Below are 27,044 nucleotides of genomic sequence, written 5' to 3' on the forward strand. Positions count from 1 at the left end.
AATCATTAATTACACGTCGTCGTAACCACGAAGCTATTGCCGCTATAGTAAATGTTGCCGGGAACTCTAATTTGTCACTCACACGACCTTTCCCTGAACTCAGGCTCTGCCTATACACTTGATCAAAAATCTTGAGGAAAGATCCAACTCGTAAGGGAATGGAAGTCATTGGTCCATCGATTGCGTCGTATATTCAGGGAATGGAGTGCAAATCAATTGGAAGTTGAATCGAATATCTATGGTGAAATCGTCTTTAGCGATGAAGTAAATTTCTGACTTAATGAATATACGCAAGCTGTATTTGCAGCGAAAGTAATCGATATGAGATCTATTCTTCTTCTTTCTTAACATGACAGTCTTGGGGAACCACTTTTCTGAGACCCATTACATGCCGATAATCTATTTTATTTTTAGCGATCGAGTCACCTATAAAAATTGGCCACCTCGGTATTGAATTGAGAACTTTCAACTGCTTTTTGTAATGGTGCGTCAAACGACTAGTTTGAGCTGATAAATCAACTACAACTGAAGCCTTATTTAGAGCCAGCAATTGGGACTATTAGCGCGGTAAAGCCGATTATACTCCAAAAGGTTGTGCTAAACTAAACCGACCGAGTTGTACATATTTAGAGGACGCAGTCTATGCAGCCATATGACTGAAGTTATATGTACGAGTAAGTGAATAAAAAATTGCATGAAATTTGTAAGCTTATGAAGTAATTTAATGAATTTATTGAGTTTTATTTGAAAAAAATCGATGCCATAAAAATCCACTCACGGTTTAATAACAAAAATTATTATAATATTTGTAATGTTTTTGTAAATTTTATTTAACGTAATATGGTAACATTTTTCTTGCTTCTCTACAAAGAACGTCATTTAGTTAACTAAAAATTTAACTAAATTTAAAATTTAAATTAACTAAATTCCATTTATTAAATTCAACTAAATTTCAAACGGTACCGAAATTTATCCCGGTCATCAATCCTGAAATTTCGAGATTTCACTAAAAATATTTCAAAATTCTGCACCTAGCACGCACATATGCATACCCACATTATGCGGAATATTATAAAGACTGGTCAACGAAGAAAGTGCGAGCATATCTCGCTAATGGAATCTGTGCCGACGTGAGTGGAGACAATTTTCTTATTTATTTCGAATCCACTACATACATTAAAGCAAACATTACAAAAATAAAATATCGTAATTTTTCACAAAACGAAAGCTATATGGCGAATATAATTTTGAAATATTTATCGAAATCACACTGAGTTACAACAACAACAAAATTATAAATTGTAGCAAATCGTAGCACTCAACTGGTTCGCTGGCATTCGATTCGAAATGATCACGATAGTGGCGACAAGAACAAAAATGAACTAAGATACAAAATCCAGCGTAGGTAGGGAAGCTAGCGGTCCGAAGCGAGTGACAGCGTGAGGCAAAGACGTGCAGGCCACCACCGCTAATGACGTCTATGCGGCAGATTTCGAAATAGCATCGCTTGCGCTACACTCGCGCCGTCTTGGCCCGCGCCGTCTTTGTCCTCCCATTTACCGCCTTCGCTGGCGCAGCGCAGCCATGGCACGTCCGCTGGCCGCTATGCTTTGGCAGTTGGACGACGCGACTCATAACGTGATAATCGGGCGGCCGGCCGAACTGCAAAACGCCGAAACTTTCGGAAATTCATTTTTAGTGGAAATATTTAATTGAAACCAATTTTTAAGTAGGTGCAAACTATTTATTGTGAAAAAATTTTATTGTAGATTTAATACAAAAAAAAAAAATACAAATAAAAAAATTACAGAAACAAAGCTAACAATTGTGGTAAAAATAATTTTAAATTGTTTTCTAAGTTGAAAAGTGTCCAAAAATAAATCGAGTCGGAAGCTGGTGACCACAAAAAAGATCTGGAATTTTCCAACTGAAATATGAGACAGCTAATTTTATTTTCAGTCGTACTTTGTTGAAAAGTTGAGAGAATAAAAAATGTTTTTTACGCTGTCTATTATTAAAAAAATAAAGATATAAACAAAACCTTATGCCAACTTAAGAAATGTAGTACACAATAAACTTGTAAATAATTAAAACAGGCTAAGTGAATAAATCTCTGAAATAAATGACATGAAGCAAAAATAATCAACAAGTACCGAAATTGTATTCTCAATTAGTATTTTGGAAAAATAACATAGTTTTCTTGATATTCAGTGGTGCTGATTGTATTTATTGATAATTAAAAAAACAACATATTTTCATAAGAAAAAGACTAAGGATTTGAAATTTAAGCAAGAATTTTGCAATGTTAACCTATTTTTTTTTTAATTTCGTGTTCCAATTTCAAAATTTTTTCAAATACCTATGTGAATTATGGAGTAATTTTCAAATTACAGAAAAAGTTTATTTAGTAAAAGATTAAAACTTCATAATTTTAGTCTATTTACTTTTAAATTTAATACCCTCAAATACATTTTTTTGATATCATATATAAGCATTTAAGTTTGCTTCAGGGATTTTGAAATTTGAATAATAAAAAATTCTAAATTTAAAACGTGGACAAATTTTTTTAGTCCAAAATTTATTATTCATTATAATTTTTCAGTTTAATCAAAAAATTAACTCAAAGATAAATCGTTCAATGTTTTTTTATGTATTTTTTAATGTATTACTTTTCAAAAATTTTTCATATAGCTATACATAGAAAATTACTTGATTTTAAAAAGTTAAAAATTTTTTTTAAATTTGAAACGCTTACATTTTTTTTAAATCTCAAACATAATAGTTAAGTTTTTCACTTTAATCAAAATAATTAACTCAAATTTAAGAGGTTGAACATTTTTCATTTTAAATTTGTTACTTTTTTATTTAGATAAACCTTTTTTTTTTTTTTTTGTTTTTTTGTCGGGACAACTAGCAAGTGCAGCACTCAGACATTAATTGAGTCCATTGTACTACTCTTGGATTCCCTTTTAATTTTCTTTAAATCTACCCGATCTCCGAAGAAATCTGAGTAGATCTTGTGGTGCCAAGGAGCCAAGATGGTCGCTTCTTAACACATTAGTGCCAAAGACCTCTTACTTGATTCGAGCGAAGGCGAGGCAGACGCACAGGAAGTGGTCCGCCGTCTCGTCCTCCTCTTCACAAGCTGGACAGAGTACACTGTCTGAGATGCCCAACCTTTACATGTGCTTTGCCCACAGAAAGTGGCCCGTCATCAGTCCTACCAGCCGTCTGCACTCCCCTCTGCTTAATGACAGAAGGGTTTGCGACAGTCGATCGGACATGACAGGTAACATCAGTTTTGTCCATCTGCAGCCTCTCTCAGCCTGCCAAGCTCGCTTGTGAGCAGTAGTTACCCATTTGCTAACCGTGGCCGTGATGGCCGCAGAGGGGAGTGGCAAAGCGGGCTCTGGGCCATCTTAGCTAAGGAGTCAGAGGTCTCGTTACCCGCAATACCCACGTGTCCCGGGACCCATGTTAGCATCAGGCTATTATGTCTGCCGACATAGTTCAGCCTGGATTTACAGGACTTCACTACCCCTGATGTGGTTTGAGGGCTGTCTAAGGCCATAAGCGCTGCTTGGCTGTCGCTGCAGACACATATAGATCTGCTTCTCCATCGTTTTTCCACAACAAAGTTCATCGCTTCTTGAACTGCATACACCTCCGCTTGAAACACAGATGCATGCATTCCAAGAGCAAAGTGCAGTTCTGTCCCGCTGGATTCCACGTAGACTCCAGCGGGACAGAACTGCACTTTGCTCTTTAGATACATGCAATGCTTACAATTCTTTTATTAATAATTAACACGAAAAATTTAAAACGTTGAAAAACGAATTAAAATTTTAAATTTAAATTTTTTTTTTATTTAAAATGTTGAGAATTTTTTTTGGAATCTAAAACTCATTATTTATTATATTTTTTCGCTTCAATCAAAATAATTAATTCAAACTTAAAAAGTATATTTTTTTCAATTTAAGAAGTCACGAAATTTTTTTTAAACCTAAATTTATTATTTATTATAATTTCTCAGTTGAATCAGAATAATTAGTTGAAGCTTAAAAAGCGAATTTTTTTAATTTAAAAAAAATGCGAATTTTTTTTTATAATTTTAATTTTAATCAGAATAATAAAATCAAACTTACGTTAGGTTAGGTTGACCTGGCTGGCTGAAAGCCATCTCATAGACCTATTGATCCTTAGTGTTACCAGATGGAGCTAGACCTTTACGTTTATTTGTAGTAGACATCTTGTAATACGTCTGCGTCTTTTGCGAATCTAAGTAAACTTTGGAGCTCTATCCCCGAGAGGCATTCCAACTTCTCATATTTCAAAGCTCCTAAGCTTTGTAATCTTTTTCTAGCTAATGCAGGGCAAGAACATAGAAGGTGTTCTAGCGTTTTCCTCTCTTCCAGTTCATTGCAAAAGCTGCAGATATCGTTGCTTGCAATTCCCGTCTTGTATGCGTGCCGCTAGCAAATTGTGGCCTGCCAGCATACCTACGATAGTTCTGTTTTCTTTTCTGGACAGAGCTAGTACGAATCGGATATATTTATCTGCGTTCTGTGTGCACATGATTTTCGCGGTTTTGCAAGTGGCTAGATTATTCTACCTCTATCCGTATTTTCATGTCCGCAGCGATGTCTTTGTATGCCGTATTTAAAGGTTTCTGTATGTCGTTTTCTTGTTCGGATTGTCTGTAAACAGCGCTTTTGGCAATCTCATCTACAATTTCGTTTCCTGCAATGCCCTTATGTCCGGGTACCCAATAGATATGCAACCGTCTGCCTGCAGCTAATCTCTCTATCGCTTCCCTGCTTTTTAGAACATTTTTAGATGAAATTTCATATGAGTTAATTGCTTTTATCACAGCTTGGCTGTCAACGTATATATTTATTTTGGAGTTGCTTGATGTATTTGTAACTGCTATTTCTGCAACCTTTCCTACCGCAAAGACTTCTTCTTGAAAGATACTACAGTGGTCAGAAAGCTTGAATGGCTGCCTGATGCCTAGCTCTGCGCAATAGATCTCTGCCCCTACTCCGTCTAACATTTTCGAGCCATCGGTAAATATATTAAGAGTATTTGGGTTAGGTTTCATTCCATTTTTTCATCCCTCTTCTTCTATTGTTCTTCGGAATTTCTTCATCCAATAACTAATGCCTATTGAGCTATGTCCGAATGTTTTACAGGTAAATTCGCCTGCCGCGCTGAGTCTTACGGCCGATTGAGCTGCTAAGCATTCCGCCGCAATCAAATCTTAAATCAAACTTAAAAAGTTTAATTTTTTTTATGTATAAAAAGTTGCGCTCTTTTTATCAATTTTTTTTATTTATTATAATTTTCCATTTAATCATACATTAATAATACAAATTTAAAAATTTTTTAATTTTTTTAAACCCAAAAACAATTTATTTAAAATGTTTTAATTTACACTTGATTTACCTATATTTTATTAATAGAAAACAATAACCACACACACTCTAATGAATTTATTTATTATTATTTTTTATTACTTTTTTTAATAAATATACCAAAAATGCTTATATCTAAATACAAGCAAAGCGTACCAGTGGCCAGTTCATGCGACTAAGTTTTGATTGATTAGTTAAAAATGTCATTTTTAAATACTATTTATGACATTTTTTATTTTTTTATTAAAATTTGAGTATTGAGTATGGCCGCGCATATAAATATAAATAAGTAAATATTGAGCATATCTTCAAAAGGAAAACATTTAGTGCAAAATTTCTAACAAAGCTCGAGAAATAATTCTCATATAACAAAAAAATATTCCAAAGAAAAACGAAAATAAGTACAATACAATATATAAAAATAAATTAAAAATTAATATCTGTTAATACAAAATTCAGCAAAAAGATTTCATCGAATTAGTCAATTTAATAAATCCTTAATTAACTGAAAATTTTCTCCGTTCAAAAATTCAAGGACTTGAGCTGTTCTCGAAGCCAATAGTTAATTACGTTGTCATTGCTGCGGGCATAATTTGTTAGTCGGAGACAGCCAAAATGCAAGTTTTCGATAATACTATGGTAAGTTTTAGCAATTTCTAACTCAATTTTTATTTTATTTTTCCATTTAAGTATAAAGTGATATTCTTGGTTTCATCTTAAATGATATTCTCGGTTTTAGTTATTCTCCTAACTGAGATTAGTCAAGTTTGTAGTGTCAGCTAGTGTTTGAAAAGCGTGCCAAATATGAGTCTCTTGATACTGCTTCACTCTCAATGACACACTTCACTCACTTATGAGCCTTCAAACCAGCTGATGCCTTCAAATTTGCTGAGAACCGATTATCGATGAATTTAGCCGCATCTTGGCATTTTGTGCATCGTTGATTTTATATACTTCATTGTAATCTATTATAGAGTTGGAAATGTTTCACACTTAATCTTATTTGTTTTTTATTTATTTATTACACATTTATCTTTACTAGACAAAGAGTGAAAATTCTGAGGATTGAATTTGCTTTTTATTTCGATAAGGTTTTATACAAATTCTTTGCTACAATTTAACTTAAAAACTATTCACCAATCTGGTACACTAATCTTAATAGCGGCCTCCGTAGCCGAATGGGTTGGTACGTGACTACCATTCGGAATTCACAGAGAGATCATAGGTTCGAACCTCGGTGAAACATCAAAATTAAGAAACAAAATTTCTAATCGAGGTGGTCCCTTGGCAGGCAATGGCAATTCTCCGAGTGTATTTCTGTCACGAAAAATCTCCTCATAAAAATATCTGCCGTTCGGAGTCGGCTCGAAACTGTAGGTCCCTACATTTGTGGAACAAACTTAAGACGCACACCACAAATAGGAGGAGAAGTTCGGCCAAACACTCAAAAAGGGTGTACCCGCCAATTATATAATTATATATATAATCTGGTTCCAACATTAGTCACGATAAGCTTAATCCCAAAGTTGCACGATGGCATAATTGCATGCACGTTTAGTAAGAGTGGGGCAAATTTTCGATTAAAAATATTGGGATTTTGGGATTGGCATCGCTAATATATATTTACATCCCAAATATTTTCTCCAATTTAATAGAAAAAGTAATTAATGATCCCGTAGTTCTTATCAACTAGTCCCGGGATTAGTCCTGATTTGAAGGGACTCCAAGATTGCATGCATACTCAGATAGGGTAGATGTTCGATACTTGACCAGTTCTGGGGGATTCTGGGATTATCAGTCCAAATATGTTCATATGTACACCCGTATACTTCACACAATTTAACTAGAAACACTTAATAAATTACTTAAACACCATGACTAAAACTCCTGAAGTTGGGATTAGTCCCAATATGAAGGCATATCAATATTACACGGATGTTCCGTAAGGTAGATTCTCGATACTAAAAAAATTCTGGACTTCGGGATTGACGTATCTAATATACAATATATGTACATACATTTGACAACGTTCCTACTATTTCATTTGAAAAAAAAAAAAAACTCGCACCAACTATTCCCGGGTTTAACGTCGAGAATCCCTGCGTCTAGTAAGAAAATATTGGGTATGGGAATAAGTTTCCACCCTCGCAAAAGAGGTGTCGCTGCTGGTACTATTTTTGTGTTCGCTCCAGTCATATACACGTGATTTTAAGGTGTACATGTGAGGTCTCGATCGCAGTAGTTGACATTCGTTCGAAGCGTAAATATCCATTTTTATCTGACGTCATAAATGTCTACGTTCGTCCGAAAAAAACAGCATTTGTGGGAAGTCATGCTTCGTTATTACCTTTTAAAGAAAAGTGCAGCTGAAAATTCGCTCCATCAAATACAACTTGTAAAGGGTGGTTTCGACGCTTCCAAAGTGGCAATTTCGACGTGAGTGATAAAGGTCGCGAAGGCGCACCAAAAAAATTCGACGAATGTAAAGCAATTATTGGATGAAGACGCATGTCGAGCCCTTGATGATACGTTTAAAGAGTTGGATGTTGACAAATCAACCGTCGGTAAACGCTTGCACGCGCTGGGAATAGTTCAGAAAGCACGTAACTGGGTACCACACCAATTGAAGGAGAGTGATATCGACAGACGTGTGACGTGTGAGATAATTCTTGAATGGTATCGTCACTGGCGATGAAAAGTGAATCTGTTATGATAACCCTAAGCATCGAAAATGTTGGAGCCTGCCAGGTGAACCAGGTCCATCGACAGCGAGGAAAAATATTCATGTTTCACACGTTATGTTGTGCATCTGGTGGGATCAGAAGAATGTCATCTATTATGAACTCCTTAAACCATCTAAACCTATCACTGGCGATCGTTACCGACTGCAGCTAATGTGTTTGAATCCAACTCTCAAAGAAAAGGAGAAGAAGGAATGAGACGGTAGACAGGACAAATTTTGTGGCATGATAACACCCGGCGACACGTGGCTAAATCAGTCCAGAAATATTTAGAGGGACCGAATTGGGAAATCCACCCGCCGTATTCCGCAGACATTACACCTTGGGATGGCCATCCGTTCCGATCAATGCAGTCGGACCTTATTGGAGAGCGGTTCGCCTCTTATGAGAGCATCGCAAACTGGCTCAATGAATGATCACGTCAAAGGAAAACGAATTTTTTGTCAGAGGAATCCTCTGCTGCATGAAAAATGGAGTAAAATTGTAGCTTCCAATGTCACATACTTCACATAATGTTACGTATTATTTAGTTGTTTAAATAATTTGTAACTTTGGCTAAGAAAGGACGGAAACTTATTCCTATACCCAATATTTTCAAAAACTTCGGGGCATCGGGATCGGGATTGGTATTGCATGTATGAGAACCAAATTATAAGGCATTTGTTTTTTTTTGTGGGTGAGGAAGGAGTTCAAAATGCCCTCGCACTTACAGTGACCGTCAGCTGCTGCGTCGAGTGCTGTGGCCACTAAAACAATCGCTCCTGTCCTTCTGGGAGGGTTCTTCAAAGTAATCTTTAGACATTAATTAAATACGAGAAAGTTTTTAAAATTAAGAAGATGACCTGAAAATGATTTCCAATTGAGGTCGAAATGTCGACAGATAAATGACAGCAATAACCAAATTGTTGTCTTATTGTTAAAACTGTTAAAAATCCTGACCAAATTGTTAAACAACATACTTAATGTCAAAAGACAGATGTATAAAACAAATGGGGAATAAAAAAAAAAAAAAATGTTAAAACGGCGTTGAGCTCATAAAATAAAAACACGAAAACTTTGTATTTGGGACCACTAAAACAACTTAAATAAAAATTATTAGCACATAAAAATTTCTCATTTCTTTTAATTCCAATTTTGTTAATTTTGTTTTAAGTCCATTTTGTTATCCTTCCTGTTTTCCATCCTTGTAGTTTTTCCATCATGTTTTGTAAGTCCATAATGTTTTTGATATCTCAATCGTTGGCGTTAATTGTCAGAAATTTTCAACCGGCTTCGGAAATTTGGCTTTTATTTTTATGCTGTGTCTATGCAAAGCAAACTCCCCTTCTGATATACTTCTATACCCTCGTATATTACAATAAATTGCACTATTTGTAACTTCTAAGTGTACATGTATGCACTCACACATGCATATGATACCCACGCCTTATATTCTTTTTTGCACATAAAACTTATTTCTTGGCACTCACTTACCAGGAACATCTCCAACTTCACCGCCGCTACAACTTTTCTACCTTGAGCTGGCGTCTGTGCTGGCTTGGCAGATGGGCCAAAAATAGCATAATCCATTTAAAGCTTAAGTAAATTTCGTTGTTAGTACAGTTTACTTAACCCAGTTAACGGCAGACAAGAGAAATGCATGCGCCAGCCGAGAGTAAGAGGGAATATATTTACAATAAGTATTAAAAGGCTGCAGATCAAAGACAAAATGCAGAGATAATTCTGCACACGAAAATTGGAAAAATTTGAAATAATAAACATTGAAGAACCGAAGGTTTTTGCATGTGGGTTAAATTTAATGATGAAAAATTAATGATAGCTTTAGAAAATATTTACAGGCATATGCAAATTGTGAAATGCAAGATTGTGCGGAGATTTTCATAATAAAAGGGTACGAAATTAAAATAATAATTTTAATGTCTCAAAACTATTTTTGAGAATTAATCTAATGAACTAACAGAACGAAAATTAAAAGGCGCCAATCTCCCATATATTTCTGTCAAAAAAAGTTACATCCTTTTAATAGTCGCTTTTCAATGCTCCGGTTTTCATTTGCTATTAAACACTGACATAAATTTTAGATTTTCGAAAATTCCCAAGATTTATTTCTTGCAATATTTACGTGACTATTAATGTCGGTCATATAAAATGCATTTATAGTCTCGCTGTAATCGGACGATTGGAAAGCCGGCCGGCCGGCCGGTGTGATCGTCTACACTATGTAATACACATTGCCGATTTTGTGTTTTCTTTGTTTGTTTTTTGCTGCTCATTATTACAAGAATTTATTTTGGCTAAGACGCTTGACTTAGTCACTGTTGTGCAGTTAATTGTACAAAGTAAGAAACATGTAAAACAAAAAAATGTGTATATATGCAGTTGCACTAGAGCGCATATGTAATGGCCGACAGCCAAGTGGGTCACTATGTTCGGAGGTGGCAAGTGATTGTATTCTATGTATGTATGTATGCACTTTTGTATATGTATGTATGTGCGTGTGTTTTGTTGACGCGCTTTTTTGTTTCTCATGCAACGTACGATTTTTGCTTAGCTGTTGTCTCATTCAGCCGACAATTTCCGGTGCTATGCGATTAGTGCAAAAATTTAATTGATTTACACTTGCACAGCTTTAATGGAAACTCATAAAATTTTAATAAAATCAATAAATTAGCAAATGTGCACGAAATCTCATTAAAATCAGAAATAAATCCAACGTTTCAATTTGTTGTTAACCAGCTTCAGCGCATTAATGACGAACGGTATGAGTGCTGATAGTTTTTTTATTCCATATTTTATTTTACATAAATTTCTTCTATTTTGCGAGTACCACGTTTATATTCGTATCAGCTCGATTTTTGCGCTACTAACAAATTTATGAGATTCAAAATGGAAAAGCTGGTGGGCGCAATGCATTAGAATTGAAGTGTTTTAATTCATCAGTAATTCCATTAGATTTAATTGGCAATAACTATACAGACTATGGGTATATAATGCGCATTGAATTTTTTTGTTTTATGTTTTTGTGATATAATATTTCTTAAAAAAATTGTTTGCAAACTTTTTTTATTTTTTTTTTGCGGAAAATTTTTGTGAGAGATCGGAAGGATGTAGACAATCTAAACTTATGGAATGTTTTGTTTTTTAAGAATATTTTTGGAAATTTTTTTTTGATTTTTTTTTATTTTTTGCGCAAAATTTAGGAAAATTTAAATTTTATTTTGTAATTTTTTTTTAATTTTTTTATTTTTTAGCGCAAACTTTTTGTGAGAGATCGTAGATAGTGTTGACTTATAGAATTTTTTGACTCTTGAAATTTTTTTGGAACATTTGGTTTTTACGCAACATTTTTGTGAGAAATCGGAAAGATAGAGACAATCTAGACTCATGGAATGTTTTTTTTTTATTTAAAAAATATTTTTAAAAATTTTTTTTGCGTTTCTTTATTCTATTTTAGCGCGAAATTTAAGAAAATTTAAATTTAATTTTGGAATTTTTTTTAATTTTTTGCGCAAAATTTTTTGGGAGAAATCGGAAAGATATAGACAATATAAACTTTTGTTTGGAATTTTTTTTTTTTGCGCACACTTTTTGTGAGAGATCGGACGGATGAAGACAGTGTTGACTTATGGAATGTGGTTTTTTTTTTATTTGAAAAATATTTTTGAAAATTTTTTTGGAAAATTTTAATTTAGTTTTGGAAACTTTTTGGGAGAAATCGGAAAGATATAGACAATATAGACTTTTGTCATGTTGTTTTTTTTTTTTTGGAAAATTGTTTATTGGAAAACATTTTTGAAAAATTTTATTTGGATTTTTTTGTTGCGCACACGTTTTGTGAGAGATCGGATGGATGAAGACAGTGTTGACTTATGGAATGTGGTTGTTTTTATTTGAAAACTATTTTTGAAAATTTTTTAGGAAAATTTTAATTTAATTTTGGAATTTTTTTTATTTTTTTGCGCAAAAATTTTTGTGTGAAATCGGAAGGATCAGACAATCTAGACTTATGGAATTCTGTTTTTTGTTATTTTTTTTTTGGAAAATTGTTTATTGGAAATATTTGGAAATTTTTTATATTTTTTTTGCGCAAACGTTTTATGAGAAATCGGACAAACTTATGGTGCCTGAAGACGCGAAGTTCTGGAAATTTTACCAAATGTTTCACATGACTTACTCGAAAATTTCTAAAATTTTTCCTTCAAGTTACAGTTCACCAAATTGTACCTTAAGCGGTGCGTTAGTGAAATGAAATACCTCGGAGTAATGATCGATAACATGCTCTTTTACTAGGCGTATCAGCTATCACCTATACGACATCGAAGTCCTACTCCGTACTAGGTTTAGTAAGGTGTTATGCCTCCAAATTCTCTGATCCGCATACCTAAAAACTTCGCTTTAGATCACACTACTTACGCCGCATTTTGAATAAACATTTTTTTATATAGAGATCGACCAATCAGCTTGCCACCAAGAGGATTGAACGGATTCAAAAAACGTTTGTTAAATTCTCTCTTTGCTCTTTAAACTTTAAGTGATCCCGTACCGCCAAATCTTTCTCGTCTATTACTCATAAATCTTAAATCTCTTCAAACTCGTAGGTCTATCCCAAGGCTTTTCGTTTACTTATAAAATCATCAGTAACGCAATTGATTGTTCGTATTTGTTGGCATGAATCAAATTTAATGTTTCTGAAAGTCCTCTTACTTTCATGGGTGAGTTAAGAGAATTAACTATTCTTCACAGGCATTTGTCGCTCGTTCTACTCGAGAATTTACTGCTATTAGTGAAGCCGACTTCCTTAACTTTGCTTTTTCTGTTTGAAGAACAGCTTTTTCAATCTTTTGAATTCCGCTTTTTAATTTTTTAAATTATTACACACAATTAGTTGTAAGTAGCTTTGCGCTATTCGTAGCCTGTAAGATTATAAATTATTAGACTAAATGAATAAAAATAAATAAAAAATAAAAATTGTATAATTGGCGCTTACACCCTTTTTGTATATTTGGCCGAGCTCCTGCGCCTATTTTTGATGTGTGCCTTGATGCTGTCTCACAAATGAAGGGACCTACATACAGTTTCAATGGGGGGAGCCTGATTTAGAGGGTTCACAAAATCGATTTTTTCGTGGGTTTTTTTGGGAAGGAAAGAAATATTCGATTGAAACGAAACTTTCAGGTTTTATTGTAATATATAACAGTCTTCTTAAATTTTTTCATTAAAATATATGTCATATTATGCCTGGTACAAGCATATTGCCGAGGCGCCTCGAGTTTGCATGTGTCGTGCGGCGAGAAAGATGCAGGTCGCAATTTGCATCTGAAACCAAAAACCCAAAAAGTTTTTATTTTAGCATAGTATAGCTTCTAGTTAAACCAAGAAAATTAAACTAAAAGTGAGAAATTCAAGAATTTTTCGTTAATTACAAACAAAATCATTTTTTTGGAAAAACAAATTCACTTTAGATTGTTTAAAATGTGGGTTAATCATAACTTTCTTAAGGTCTTTTAGGTTCAACGAGAAGAGAATTTAATTCCAAATACAATCAATGTTATCTCGTTTCGATAGGACGTTTAACTTTTTCCCTATCTTTCCCGCCAGTTAGGAAAAATCGTAAAAATAAAAAACCGAGGAATCGAGCGTCAAAGTTTTTGTATATATACCGGCGGCTCGTATACCTGCTCGACGCTTGCTCACAATTTCTTCTGTAACTCCGAAAATATTTTGAATTTGCTTCTGAAATTTTGAAGACACATTTTTGGATAGTTTGGGAAAACATGTATGCAAAAAAAAAATCAATTTTTTGAAGCCTCTAAAGCAGGCTCCCCCGTTAAGCAGACTACAAAAGTCAACTAAATAAATAAATAAATATTTTTAATCACTCACTTCAGCATGCATATCGCACCCTAAATACAAAAGGGTCACAACTTAAAATGTACCTTCTGCTCAAATATGAACTAGACGTTATCAATAAAACGGTCCGGGGATGACATATGGCAGAAATAAATTTTTTGTTTTTTGGTAGAACTGTTATAAGCTTACATGGCAAATTTCAGCGTGATATGTCACATAGTTTGTTTTCTGTGCTACTGTAAACAAGTCAAGCTCGAGTGTGGAAAATTTTGAGTTGTGACCCTTTTGTATTTAGGGTGCGATATGTATGTATATGGTAAATATGGGGAGCCGTCATCTCCGTACGTTGAAAAAAAAAAAGAAATGATATTGAGTGCTGGGAGTCTCTACATATTTCAACCTTTGGGCGCTCCATTGCTTGTCTGTTTGCATGCTGCAGTTCAGAAGTGTCAAATAAAATTTATGTACGATGAAACTGCGAAACATAAAAATCTTCTGATAGAGAGATTAATTTTGCGCCACCTTGTATATGTAGATAAACCAAGAATGCAGCTAAGGTTTAATTTCATACTGACTTTAAAATAAGACTAAAATTCTTAGAAAGATATTTATGCTTACATATCGTCCCCTTAAATTGAAGGGGACGATATGTGCTCATAGGCTATTATTTTTTTATTGAATTTTTGGATTCTCCATCGTCGATTTTATATGTGGCCAAAATTTTGTCAACTTCTAGTTCCACAAAGTGGGTCAAAACGTCAGTCAAAAAATAATAAATATTTACAGACATACCGAGATTTGAGTGAGAGCTACTTTCGACAAAAAGTTTGAAATTCATTTTCTCAAAACATCAAAAAATTTATAGGCTATTTTAATACTAAGGGGACGATATGTACATATGTAGGTATGTATGTATATAACTCGGTATATGTACATAATTATGAAAAGAAATCTGTTATTATTACTGCGAAAAAATGTTCCATCGTAATCTTTATATTTCCACCGTTGTTGGCACAAGCATTTTTTCATATACACAAATTGTTTTTTTAATGCATTTTGTTTGAATTTTCCCATAATTTGTTTGTTGAAAAATACGTAGAGCTTCTAGAATGATTGCAACGGTCAATTAAGCACAAAGAGATTTAAAAGCAAATCTACGAAACATTTGGATATATTTTAAAAATATTTAAACATATACAAACATACATGCAAACATAGATATCTATTTGCGTGATTTCTACATTCAAAACACTTTGATACATTTGTGTATTTGTGGATAATTAATGAGTCGCGGCATCCCGTTAATGCCCGGACAAAGCAGAAAAAAGAGAATTTTTTACGCAAGATGAGCTACTGAAAAATTGTAAAATTAGAATATTTCGTAAATTTTGGATACTAAGATTCTCAAAATCAAACAATTTGGAAATATTTCAAAACAGATGTATGTATGTAGACTATTTTCAAAGCGTACACATACATATACATACTTGTAGAACATTTGTTTTATTTGCCACAACTGCAAAGGCCATCGATCAGCTACACTTGAGACTTCACTGCTGCCAGCGAACTTGACTGATGAGCGGTGCAGCGTGATATATGTATGTATAAGTATATTATATATACTAGATGTATATGTGAGTACCTACAAATATAAATGTATTTATGTGAATAGAGCATGTGTGAGCCCAACAGAGCTACTCTTAGCTATTTACGTGTAATCGATAAACTTTTATATTTGTACGCAGTTCCATTGAATTGCTGGCCGCCGAAGCGACATATTTACGACTACAGAAAAGTCCACTCACACACATGAAAATAGCTCAAGCAAAACTAGAGAAGATGTATATAAATAAATTTAAATTAGTCATATAAATTTTTAAACTGCAAACAGATACAAAAGCATGGTACAGTGGCTCACACGCCCCGTTGTTGCAAAATCTAATTTTTAAAACCTAGAATGCGACTAACGGCAAATAAAACACACTTTTCGCAAAATAAATATGCCAGTTGGTAATACAACATGTTTTTATTTGAAATGAAAAAAAGAAATAATTTTGTATGATCACGAAAAGTTCCTCATAAGAAATCGTCTGCCATTCGGAGGCGGCGTAAAATTGTAGATCATCGCCTTAGTGAAAAACATCAACACATACACGGAGAACGGCTAAATACTCACAAAAGTTTTACGCGTACTATAGTAATAAAAAACTTAAGGTTAACTAATATTTGTGAGGCATCTTCTTCTGTCAATACCAGTTTGGAGCCTCTTTGGAAACGATTCCACCCACTTTTTAGTACATTCAGAAGAAATTTTTAGCAAACCTTTTTTGCGCCTTTTTGAGATCAGATTGGTTTAGAATTTCATGTGCTTGGATATTTTTTATCTAGAACAGACTACAGTTTCTCAATAAACTTTAAATCTGGCAGTTGTGCTGGTGTTTAGATAATATGCGGGAAGCTCCAAATGAGCCAATTCTACAAGTATAAAATCGCCGATTTATCCTTCGGGTCGATATTTTGATAGCAGCAAAAATTGTCTGAATGTTAAATTTCGTGTGAAATTTGTAACAAATTTTTCGTGCAAATACCTAAATACTTTCTTATACTTTCAATCAAAATTATATCTCCTGTTGCTTTAAGTGTCATGCATACACGAACCATTACATGTCCTTCATCCTGCTCGGCTTTTGTGGTTGCAGCTCCGCATTTGGTTTTCTCCATATGAAAGTTTTGTCATCTGATCTGCTTTCGTCAGCAAAAATAATGGTGGTCTAGAAGTGTTCGACTTCAGTTAGATGGTCTCCTGCAAACTTCAATCTGCCATTACGGTTTTTGGCTCTGATAAATGGCTTATTGCGGGCTGGACCCACAGTTGAAATCAGCTTCTTTTAGAACTCTGTGCGCATGCTCGCTGAAGCATAAGAATTGGATAAGCAAGATTGAGTATAGTGTAGTACGATAAATTCGCTTAAAAATTACAATAAAAATGAAAAAAAAAATCCAATTATCATCAGCAAACCAGCCGATTTGATCAAATTCAGCCATTTCAGAGGATCATGACATTTTACTTCTTCTACTTTGGACCTCCGACTGAATTAATTTCCACAGCGAAAATAATTTAGAAAGTGTGGCCAACATCAGACCATTAACAGGTTCCCAGCGATTTTGAAGTAACCAGCTAATTTGCTTACGTCATGCGAGTTATAATGGCGGTTTGTTTACGAAAAAACTGAGATTGTGTTTGGTGGCATACGAAAAAAAAGTCCGCACAGCCTCTGCTTAAGACACTTCGTTGCCGTCTAAGCAACAAACTGATTGGACGAGCGTGTGAATACGTATGAATTGAACGGGCAGAAACACTACTGCCAAATCTCAGGTGACGTGGCAGCCGAAGTTACTCTTACAATTTTGCTTCGTATGACCACAAACCCTGTAATCTACCATCCTTGCTTCATACAACCAAAAATCATTAAGTTTGTTGCATAAGCAGATTACTTCCCTGCTCATGGGAAGATGGAAAAAACGCCATTTCATGACTTTTCATTTCGGAGCTCTTAACATATCACGACAAAAATTGGATTTGATAAAAATTAAAATTTTCGTAGGCAAGAAGAAAACTGGTCATCTGGTCTGGATATGGAATTTTAATTAGTTGTATACCGATTGAGCCAGAAATGAGCCGCATCGTTAAAGAAGATTTCAAGGCCAAAAGCTACTTGAACTTCTGGTGCCATTTCTGAACAAATACCAAAGGTATAACGCTTACGAAGGTCCATTGGTTTCAATTTCTTCCCTAATTAAATTTTGCACGGGCCTAAGCTGAAATGTTTATCCAAAATCTTTCAGTTCATTTGCGAGCAGGGGCTAAAGGAACTTATTTTTACAAAGGCAATAGGCAGAACGAGAGTTTTACTCGTATTAGTTAATATCGAGTGTTTTTTTAGCTGCATGAAAACTATCTACATCGTTAAGAATGGTTTCACAGCTGAGAATGGACAACTGTGTTGACATTTAGGTTTAGTAAAGTTTGACAAGTCATCATGAATTGTTCAACGCCAGAACAATACTTCCAAATGGCGGAAATTAAGCGAAGTTCATAGAGCACTGGCGACATCATCGGTGCTTATTTCTCTGGAAATGAGGAAGGAGCTGCCGTTACTGTGAATTGCGAGCACTATCGAGCCATGCTAACTGAACTTTTGTTTCCAAAAATTAATTAGCTAAACATCGACGACATTTGATTCCAACAAGACGGCACAACTTACGCTTAACAATCGATTTATAATAATCAAAACCCCATTGACAGCCACAAATTGAACTGATCGAATGGACCATGTAACTCGTAACCGCGGCGGACATATGCCGAATATCATATTGATAAAACAAATTAATGCCATGTAACTGCATACCAGCTTAAAATAAAAAAAAAATATTCCAACAATATTTCTGTCTTCTGCCGCGGCCTCGGTATTCTAGCGTAAGTGTACTAGCCTGCCATCTCAGAGGCTGCGGGTTCGAATCCCACATAAAGCACGGTCCTCGTTTCCAAATTTACCGACTTTTCCTGTTTCTAAAAACAAAAATCTCATTCTTCAACCCCAAAAACCCCATCCTTACTCCCGCACAATAGTCAGCACATTATTTGCATTGTGGCTGCTAAAAAATAGTAAAAACAAAGAAAATCACACAGTTACATTGCGTAAAGTGACGCCAGCAAGAGGAAGCGGGCAACCGCGGTAATAGCGCAGACACACCACTTTAGTGAAGTCCTCAACCATATGTACGATCCTTCTGCCAGAAAAGTGTGACGCGCAGATGGCGCTCCAAGCAGTAAGAAGGCGATGTTCTTAAGCAACGACAGGTGGGCATTCCCACTACTTAGGACTGATAGCGGTAGGCTAATCACCTACCCTGTCAGAAATCAAATAGATTAACGAAACCAACAAATCTTGTCGAGGCTCTATGCTCCCGAGAGGAGTGAATGAGGGAAAAAAAATTTGTGTCTTACATTATCATGTTATGGTCTCAAGCTTTTAAAAATAACCAATATTATCCGCAAAAAATCATTGGCGAGCACAACTTAGTGCTTTTTTATAATTATTTACAGTGATTTTCGAGATAGAATTTATTCATTATTTAAAAACGTATAACTAATGTTCGTTCTTTAATAGAAATCGAATAAATAAACCCTTAAATTTCTATACACAATTTAGAAAAGTTCAGCAAATTTTTATCTAAGCTTAGAGTGTTTTAAGCTGAGTTTTTACAAAAATTTCGAGTGTGCAGTTAATTTAGTATGCAGAATTTGGTTGGAATAGATTTTTTATGTTCGAAGTATTTGGAGGAAATGTTTTTTGTGTTTTTGAAAAAATTTTAAACATTAAATATATCTCAAAGTTGTAAAATCTTCTTCAAAGTTTTTCTGTTTTCCAGTTTTTGAAAACAAAACAAATTTTTGAAAACAAAAAAAGGTATGTTTTAACTTTAAGCAAACAAACTGTTTGAAAAATTTTCAACTTTAAATAAATCTCAAAATTATTAATTTTATTCAAAGTTTTTTTCTGTTTAATTCTTTTTTTGAAAAAAATTAAATTTTTTTGGTTGTTTTTGGCAAAATTTTTTTTGATATTTGGAAAATTTTCAACTTTAAATAAATTTCAAAATTATTAATTTTATTCAAAGTTGTTGAATTCTAAATACAACTCTGCAAACCAATCCTACTCTCTTATAGTTCACTTACATGGAACTTTGAACTTGTACAATTATACGTTAGATAGTAGGCGATGCCAAAAAGAACTTTGTACTTTTTATACGTTAGATAGTAGGCTATGACAAAAAATGTAAAAACGGCAGTTAGAATAAAAACGTGAATTACATCGGCACGAGTTTTTCTTTCTCTGCGCGGAAATACTGCTTCAAATGGTTATGGGCCCAGGTATCGATTTGGGTTTCTAAGTTCACGGTCAACATACATAAATAGAAGTTGTAATAATTCGGTTGATTTGCTTATCCGGTGTTAAAAGCAATAGTCGCGGTAAAATGGCTAACGCTTTAGCCAACATCGAAAAATTAAGTGGGGAAAATTATACCACTTGGAGTATTCAGTTAAAGAGTTTACTGATTACTCTAGATTTGTGGAGTGCAGTCGTTGATAAGTGCCCGGAGGAGGAGCCTGGAAAGACCATCTGGATAGTATGCGACAGGAAGGCTCTCGCTACTATAACGTTGAGCGTCAAGCCAAGTGAACTGATACATATTAAAAACTGTACCACAGCAAAAAGTGCATGGGACACGTTGAACGCGCTCTACAAGGCAGATACAGCGTGTAGGAAAGTGAACCTATTTAAAAAACTGATCCGATTTCAATTCAGAAGCAGCGAGAAGTTTTCAGCTCAATTGAAGGAGTTCTGCTGTATTGTAGATGACTTAAAAGAAGTTGGCATATCCATGGAGGACGACTTTTTATCAATTTTGTTGCTTTGCTCATTACCAGACGAAATGGAGAATTTTGTGGTGGCAATCGAGAGCAGGGACGCATTGCCCAAATTGGATAATCTCGTCGCGAAGATTCTGGAAGAGGAGCAAAGGCACGGCGACAAATGCAGTAGCGCAGAAACGGCTTTTTCGGCAAACGAATCGAAAAGGCGCGTTGGATTTTTTCGAAATAAAAGCAGCGGCGGCAGAGGCGTAAGGAGTGAGGTTGGTGTAGGTAGCGGCAGAGGCGCTGGCAGCGGTAACAGCAGCAGAACAAGACAAAAGGAAAATGGAAGAGCGAACGAAAGCAAAACTTTCAGTAGGTACAACAATAACAACATAAAGTGTTTTAAGTGTGGACGGAGAGGTCATATACGTTCTCAGTGCAGTTTTCAATCTAATAATTCACTCGTAGATGATAAAGCTTGGTCGTTAGTAGAGAAAGCGGAGAATTTGAGCGAGACTTGGATAATCGACAGTGGCGCAACGTCTCACATGTGCAAAGATGCAAAATTGTTTAGTTCTCTTGTTTGTGTGAAACATAGAATAGTTTTAGCTTCAGGTGCTTGCGTTTATGCACGCGGAAAGGGCACGGTTAATCTGAAAACAAAATACACAACTGTTAATTTGAGAGACGTTTGGTATGTACCTGATCTACATTCCAATTTTTTTTCCATCGCTAAAGCTGCAGAGAGTGGAAATGTCATCACATTTACAGAAAATAATGCCATAATGCAAAACAAAAACAAAAAAACAATTCTTACTGGTGCATTGGAAAATGGCATATATGTTGCTAACGTTTCAGTGAACAAAAGTGCGGACTGTGTAAATGGGGTTAGTGATGACGCGAGTGATTGGCATAGGCGGTTTGGCCACATAAATACAAATGATTTAAATAAACTTTCAAGAATGAATATGGTAAATGGTTTGAACTTTAAAATTTCAAAAAACATTGAATGCTTTACGTGCGCGGTATGCAAAATCCATAGTAAGCCTTATGTGAAATATAACGAGCATGAAGAACATGAAAGAGCTGAGACTGAGTCTGATTACGAGGAGGCTGTTGCTGTAAACAATAACAAGAGGAAGCGAGGAAGGCCAAAAATGGTGCATACAGGAGGTGTAGGAAGGCCAAGAAAAGTCTATTGTACAGAGGCTGGTCCGGAGATGCTGAACTTTGTTATTGAAAATCCGAACACGGTCAGTGAGGCGCTAAACTCTAAAGATGCTGACAGGTGGAAAGAGGCAATGAGAGTAGAGTATGAATCGTTGGTGCGGAACGCAACATGGGACTTGGTAGATCGACCAGCTCATAAAAATGTTATCGGCTGTAAATGGGTTTTCGCAATAAAACGTAATCCGGATGGCTCAATTGAGAAGTTTAAGGCGAGGCTAGTTGCGATGGGTTGCGCACAAAAATACAATGTGGATTACTGCGAAACATTTGCTCCGGTGGTACGTCATTCAACAATTCGCCTAATTTTGGCATTGGCAGCGAAACACAAATTGCTGGTTAATCACATAGACATTGTTGCTGCATACTTGAACGGCGATTTGGAGGAGACGGTTTATATGTGTCAGCCACCCATGTTTGGAGATTCGAAAAATGTTAATAAGGTATGCAGACTTAAAAAGGCCTTATATGGCCTGAAGCAAGCTGGTCGGGAATGGAACCGGAAAGTTACGCAAATATTGCTGAAGATGGGATTCGTAAGGTGCAAGTCGGACCCATCGGTTTATATTCGTCGTGGTTATGCGAATGTTAGCATTATTGCTCTCTACGTAGACGATATGATCTTGGCATGCTCAAACAAGCATGAGATGCGGAGTATAATAGAAGCGTTGAATCAATACATTGAAGCGGTCGATCGCGGGCAGATATCATTTTATTTGGGGATGGAAGTTGAACGGGATGGTGATCGAGGTGACATCACTATACATCAGAAGCGATATGTCGAGCAACTTCTTCAACAATGGGGCATGGAAGATTGTAAACCAGCGGCAACTCCATGGGCTCCAGGCACGGTGCTTCATAAATGTGACAAGCAGTGCAGTGACTTGAAGGCGAAGGACTACCAAAGTCTTATTGGCGGGCTGATGTATCTGGCTGTCATATCTCGTCCGGATATTGCACATGTGGTGTCAAAGTTATCTCAATATAACTCACATCCGCATACAGAGCACATGCAGGCGGCAAAATACGTTCTTCGATATTTGAAGAAAACACCTTATGGTAAATTAACTTTTTCTGCTAATTTTGAGAATTTTGTGTGTTTCACAGACGCTGACTGGGGTAGCGACAGCTTGGACAGGAAGTCCTATACAGGTTATTTTGTTACAATGGCTGGTGGAGCAATAGCTTGGGAGTCGCGAAAGCAGTCTGTGGTTGCGTTAAGTTCGATGGAAGCTGAGTACATAGCATTATGCCAAGGTACTAAAGAAATAGTCTTTCTTCGTGGTCTGTTGAATGAGTTGGGTTACCTGGAATATACAAGAGGCCCTACTTTGATTTTGTGTGGCAACCAGAGTGCGCAATTTATGGTGAAAAGTCCCATGGTGCAGAAACGAAGCAAACACATCGACATTCGATACCATTATATACGAGAGAAACACGAATGCGGACAAATTGAGGTCGAGTATGTTCCGACAAATGAGAATGCAGCCGACATACTTACCAAAGCGTTGGGGAAGCAGAAGCATATTGAGAATTGTAACTTAATGAATATTGAAATGTAAACTTGAATTTTTAAATGTACAGGCTTGGTTTGAAGGGGCGTTTGTTGAATTCTAAATACAACTCTGCAAACCAATCCTACTCTCTTATAGTTCACTTACATGGAACTTTGAACTTGTACAATTATACGTTAGATAGTAGGCGATGCCAAAAAGAACTTTGTACTTTTTATACGTTAGATAGTAGGCTATGACAAAAAATGTAAAAACGGCAGTTAGAATAAAAACGTGAATTACATCGGCACGAGTTTTTCTTTCTCTGCGCGGAAATACTGCTTCAAAAGTTTCTTTTCTGTTTAATTCTTTTTTTGAAAAAAAAAATTTAATTTGTTTGGACAATTTTTTTTTGATGTTTGAAAAATTTTCAACTTTAAATAAATCTCAAAATTATTAATTTTATTCAAAGTTTTTTTCTGTTCAATTCTTTTTTTGAAAAAAATTAAATTTTTTTGGTTGTTTTTGGCAAAATTTTTTTTGATATTTGGAAAATTTTCAACTTTAAATAAATTTCAAAATTATTAATTTTATTCAAAGTTTCTTTTCTGTTTAATTCTTTTTTTGAAAAAAAAAATTTAATTTGTTTGGACAATTTTTTTTTGATGTTTGAAAAATTTTCAACTTTAAATAAATCTCAAAATTATTAATTTTATTCAAAGTTTTTTTCTGTTCAATTCTTTTTTTGAAAAAAATTAAATTTTTTTGGTTGTTTTTGGCAAAATTTTTTTTGATATTTGGAAAATTTTCAACTTTAAATAAATTTCAAAATTATTAATTTTATTCAAAGTTTCTTTTCTGTTTAATTCTTTTTTTGAAAAAAAAAATTTAATTTGTTTGGACAATTTTTTTTTGATGTTTGAAAAATTTTCAACTTTAAATAAATCTCAAAATTATTAATTTTATTCAAAGTTTTTTTTCTGTTTAATTCTTTTTTTGAAAAAAATTAAATTTTTTTGGTTGTTTTTGGCAACATTTTTTTTGATATTTGGAAAATTTTCAACTTTAAATAAATTTCAAAATTATTAATTTTATTCAAAGTTTCTTTTCTGTTTAACTCCTTTTTTGAAAAAAATTTAATTTGTTTGGACAATTTTTTTTTGATGTTTGAAAAATTTTCAACTTTAAATAAATCTCAAAATTATTAATTTTATTCAAAGTTTTTTTTCTGTTTAATTCTTTTTTTGAAAAAAATTAAATTTTTTGGTTGTTTTTGGCAAATTTTTTTTTGATATTTGGAAAATTTTCAACTTTAAATAAATTTCAAAATTATTAATTTTATTCAAAGTTTCTTTTCTGTTTAATTCTTTTTTTGAAAAAAAAAATTTAATTTGTTTGGACAATTTTTTTTTGATGTTTGAAAAATTTTCAACTTTAAATAAATCTCAAAATTATTAATTTTATTCAAAGTTTTTTTTCTGTTTAATTCTTTTTTTGAAAAAAATTAAATTTTTTTGGTTGTTTTTGGCAAAATTTTCTTTGACATTTGGAAAATTTTCAACTTTAAATAAATTTCAAAATTATTAATTTTATTCAAAGTTTCTTTTCTGTTTAATTCTTTTTTTGAAAAAAAAAATTTAATTTGTTTGGACAATTTTTTTTTTGATGTTTGAAAAATTTTCAACTTTAAATAAATCTCAAAATTCTTAATTTTATTCAAAGTTTTTTTTCTGTTTAATTCTTTTTTTGAAAAAAATTAAATTTTTTGGTTGTTTTTGGCAAATTTTTTTTTGATATTTGGAAAATTTTCAACTTTAAATAAATTTCAAAATTATTAATTTTATTCAAAGTTTCTTTTCTGTTTAACTCCTTTTTTGAAAAAAATTTAATTTGTTTGGACAATTTTTTTTTGATGTTTGAAAAATTTTCAACTTTAAATAAATCTCAAAACTATTAATAATATTCAAAGTTCTTTTTCTGTTTAATTCTTTTTTTGAAACAAATTAAATTTTTTGGTTATTTTTGGCAAATTTTTTTTGATATTTGGAAAATTTTCAACTTTAAATAAATTTCAAAATTATTAATTTTATTCAAAGTTTATTTTCTGTTTAATTCTTTTTTTGAAAAAAAATTAATTTGTTTGAACAATTTTTTTTTTGATGTTTGAAAAATTTTCAACTTTAAATAAATCTAAAAATTATTAATTTTATTCAAAGTTTTTTTTCTGTTTAATTCATTTTGTGAAAAAAAATTAAAATTTTTTGGTTGTTTTTGGCAACATTTTTTTGATGTATGTAACATTTTGAGAGTTTTTTTCATGACAGCTGTTCCGGTTTTTATATAAAGTGCAATTTACAAAAACTGGAGTTCATTATATTTAATTTTTCTTTTTGCAAATGGTCTTGCGAATGTTCTTTCACAAGAAATTAATTTTTATGGGCAATAAAGTGGTAAAAGCGTGATGGTTTTGTTAAACAGCGGAGAATATTAAAAAAAAAAAACCTATGGAAAAGTTCTAACTCGAAAAATATTCTAAACATTAAAAAACACCCGAAAAATTCTAACTCGAAAAATATTCTAAATATAAAAAAGGCAAAAAACGGAGAAATTCTCACTTGAAAACTTTTCTAAATATTAAAAACCATTATCACGCACTCAGTTTCGCTCGCGATTGTATATTCACCCATCACATAACATTTAAGCTGTCCACAGGGCAAAGTGATTTACCAGTTTGGCGCCCATAAAATGGACTCTGTTTATAAAGGAATCTTTACAATTTGTAACTATATCCCAGATGCAAGTTTGGTAGCTCATCATAGATAAGTGAATAAAAATTAAAAAAATCTTAGAGATACAAAACTTTATACATTAAAAAAACACCCATTATATATTCACTTTAAATCAATAGGAGCTCACTATTATCATTAGCAACAGCATCAATACGTCAAAGCGTTTTCAAACTTAATCGGAAAAGCGAGCAAATGCAAATGATGGATAGGCAAAAAAAAACTTTAATTGAATGCATTAAGAGAACAAACGAAAGATTTCAAAAACATGAAAACATACGAGTAATTAAAAGTTCATAATACGCGTATTAGAGCGAACGAAATTCTTTTTTGCCACCCGTAAATTTTAATGGAAAACATAGTAAACAAATCGGTGAAGAGTAAGCGAAAAAGCCACAAAATTTTTATTTTTTATATTCTTTTTAATTCAATGCCATTCATTGGAGAATCTACGATATCTGCGCTCGCTTTGGTAAACAAAACTTTTCGAATTTACACTTGCTCGTAATCGAACATATGATATTTATTTGGCTTGATTTTATGGCAAGCGGGAGAAATTGTGGGTTTCCAAGTTAAATAAACAGCTTTGGTAGATTGCAATAACTACGCGGTTTATACTATCAGTGGGGTGGCAAAACTATTGAGCTGATTTACGTTTTCGAATTTTTTTATTATTGTAAATAAGAATTTACTGCTTTGAATTGATTGTTTGTGCTTCGACTTTTTATGAACAATTCAGTTATGTTTATTCAGTATAACGCTGGGAATTCAATAAAAAGTGAAATGAGTTAGTAATCGGTAAAGTATGAACGCCAAGTGCAGGTAGTTTTATTAGAGAAAATATAAAATTAATTTGATAAAACGAAATGTTATATATTATATAAATAATATACATATGTACTTATATGACTTATATGTTAACATACGAATTTTCCTTGCAACGCGTCTAGGCCCGAAAAGATGATGATTTTCAATAATTTTTTTGCTAGTCAATTGATTTATTTTACAAAAATAAAAACATTGCAATAATATATCTTGTTTTGACTTCACTTTAGCTAAATTCCAAAAAAAAAAAAACACAATTAATAATTGTAAAAGTTATCGCTGTTTGT

General features: G+C 33.5%; 1 protein-coding gene across 1 annotated transcript in view; it reads left to right on the forward strand.

Moving 5' to 3' along the window:
- Positions 1 to 1,603: 1,603 nt before the first annotated feature.
- Positions 1,604 to 27,044, forward strand: part of LOC128866131 (uncharacterized) — a 30,550-nt gene continuing 5,109 nt past the window's right edge. The window contains exons 1-2 of the mRNA XM_054106638.1: positions 1,604 to 1,729; positions 5,950 to 6,053. Of these exons, the coding sequence (XP_053962613.1) occupies positions 6,030 to 6,053 (24 nt within the window). The 5' untranslated portion in view covers positions 1,604 to 1,729; positions 5,950 to 6,029. The remainder of the gene's footprint in view (positions 1,730 to 5,949; positions 6,054 to 27,044) is intronic.

This window comes from Anastrepha ludens, chromosome 6 (assembly GCF_028408465.1).
Source record: "Anastrepha ludens isolate Willacy chromosome 6, idAnaLude1.1, whole genome shotgun sequence".
Taxonomy (NCBI): Eukaryota; Metazoa; Arthropoda; class Insecta; order Diptera; family Tephritidae; genus Anastrepha; species Anastrepha ludens.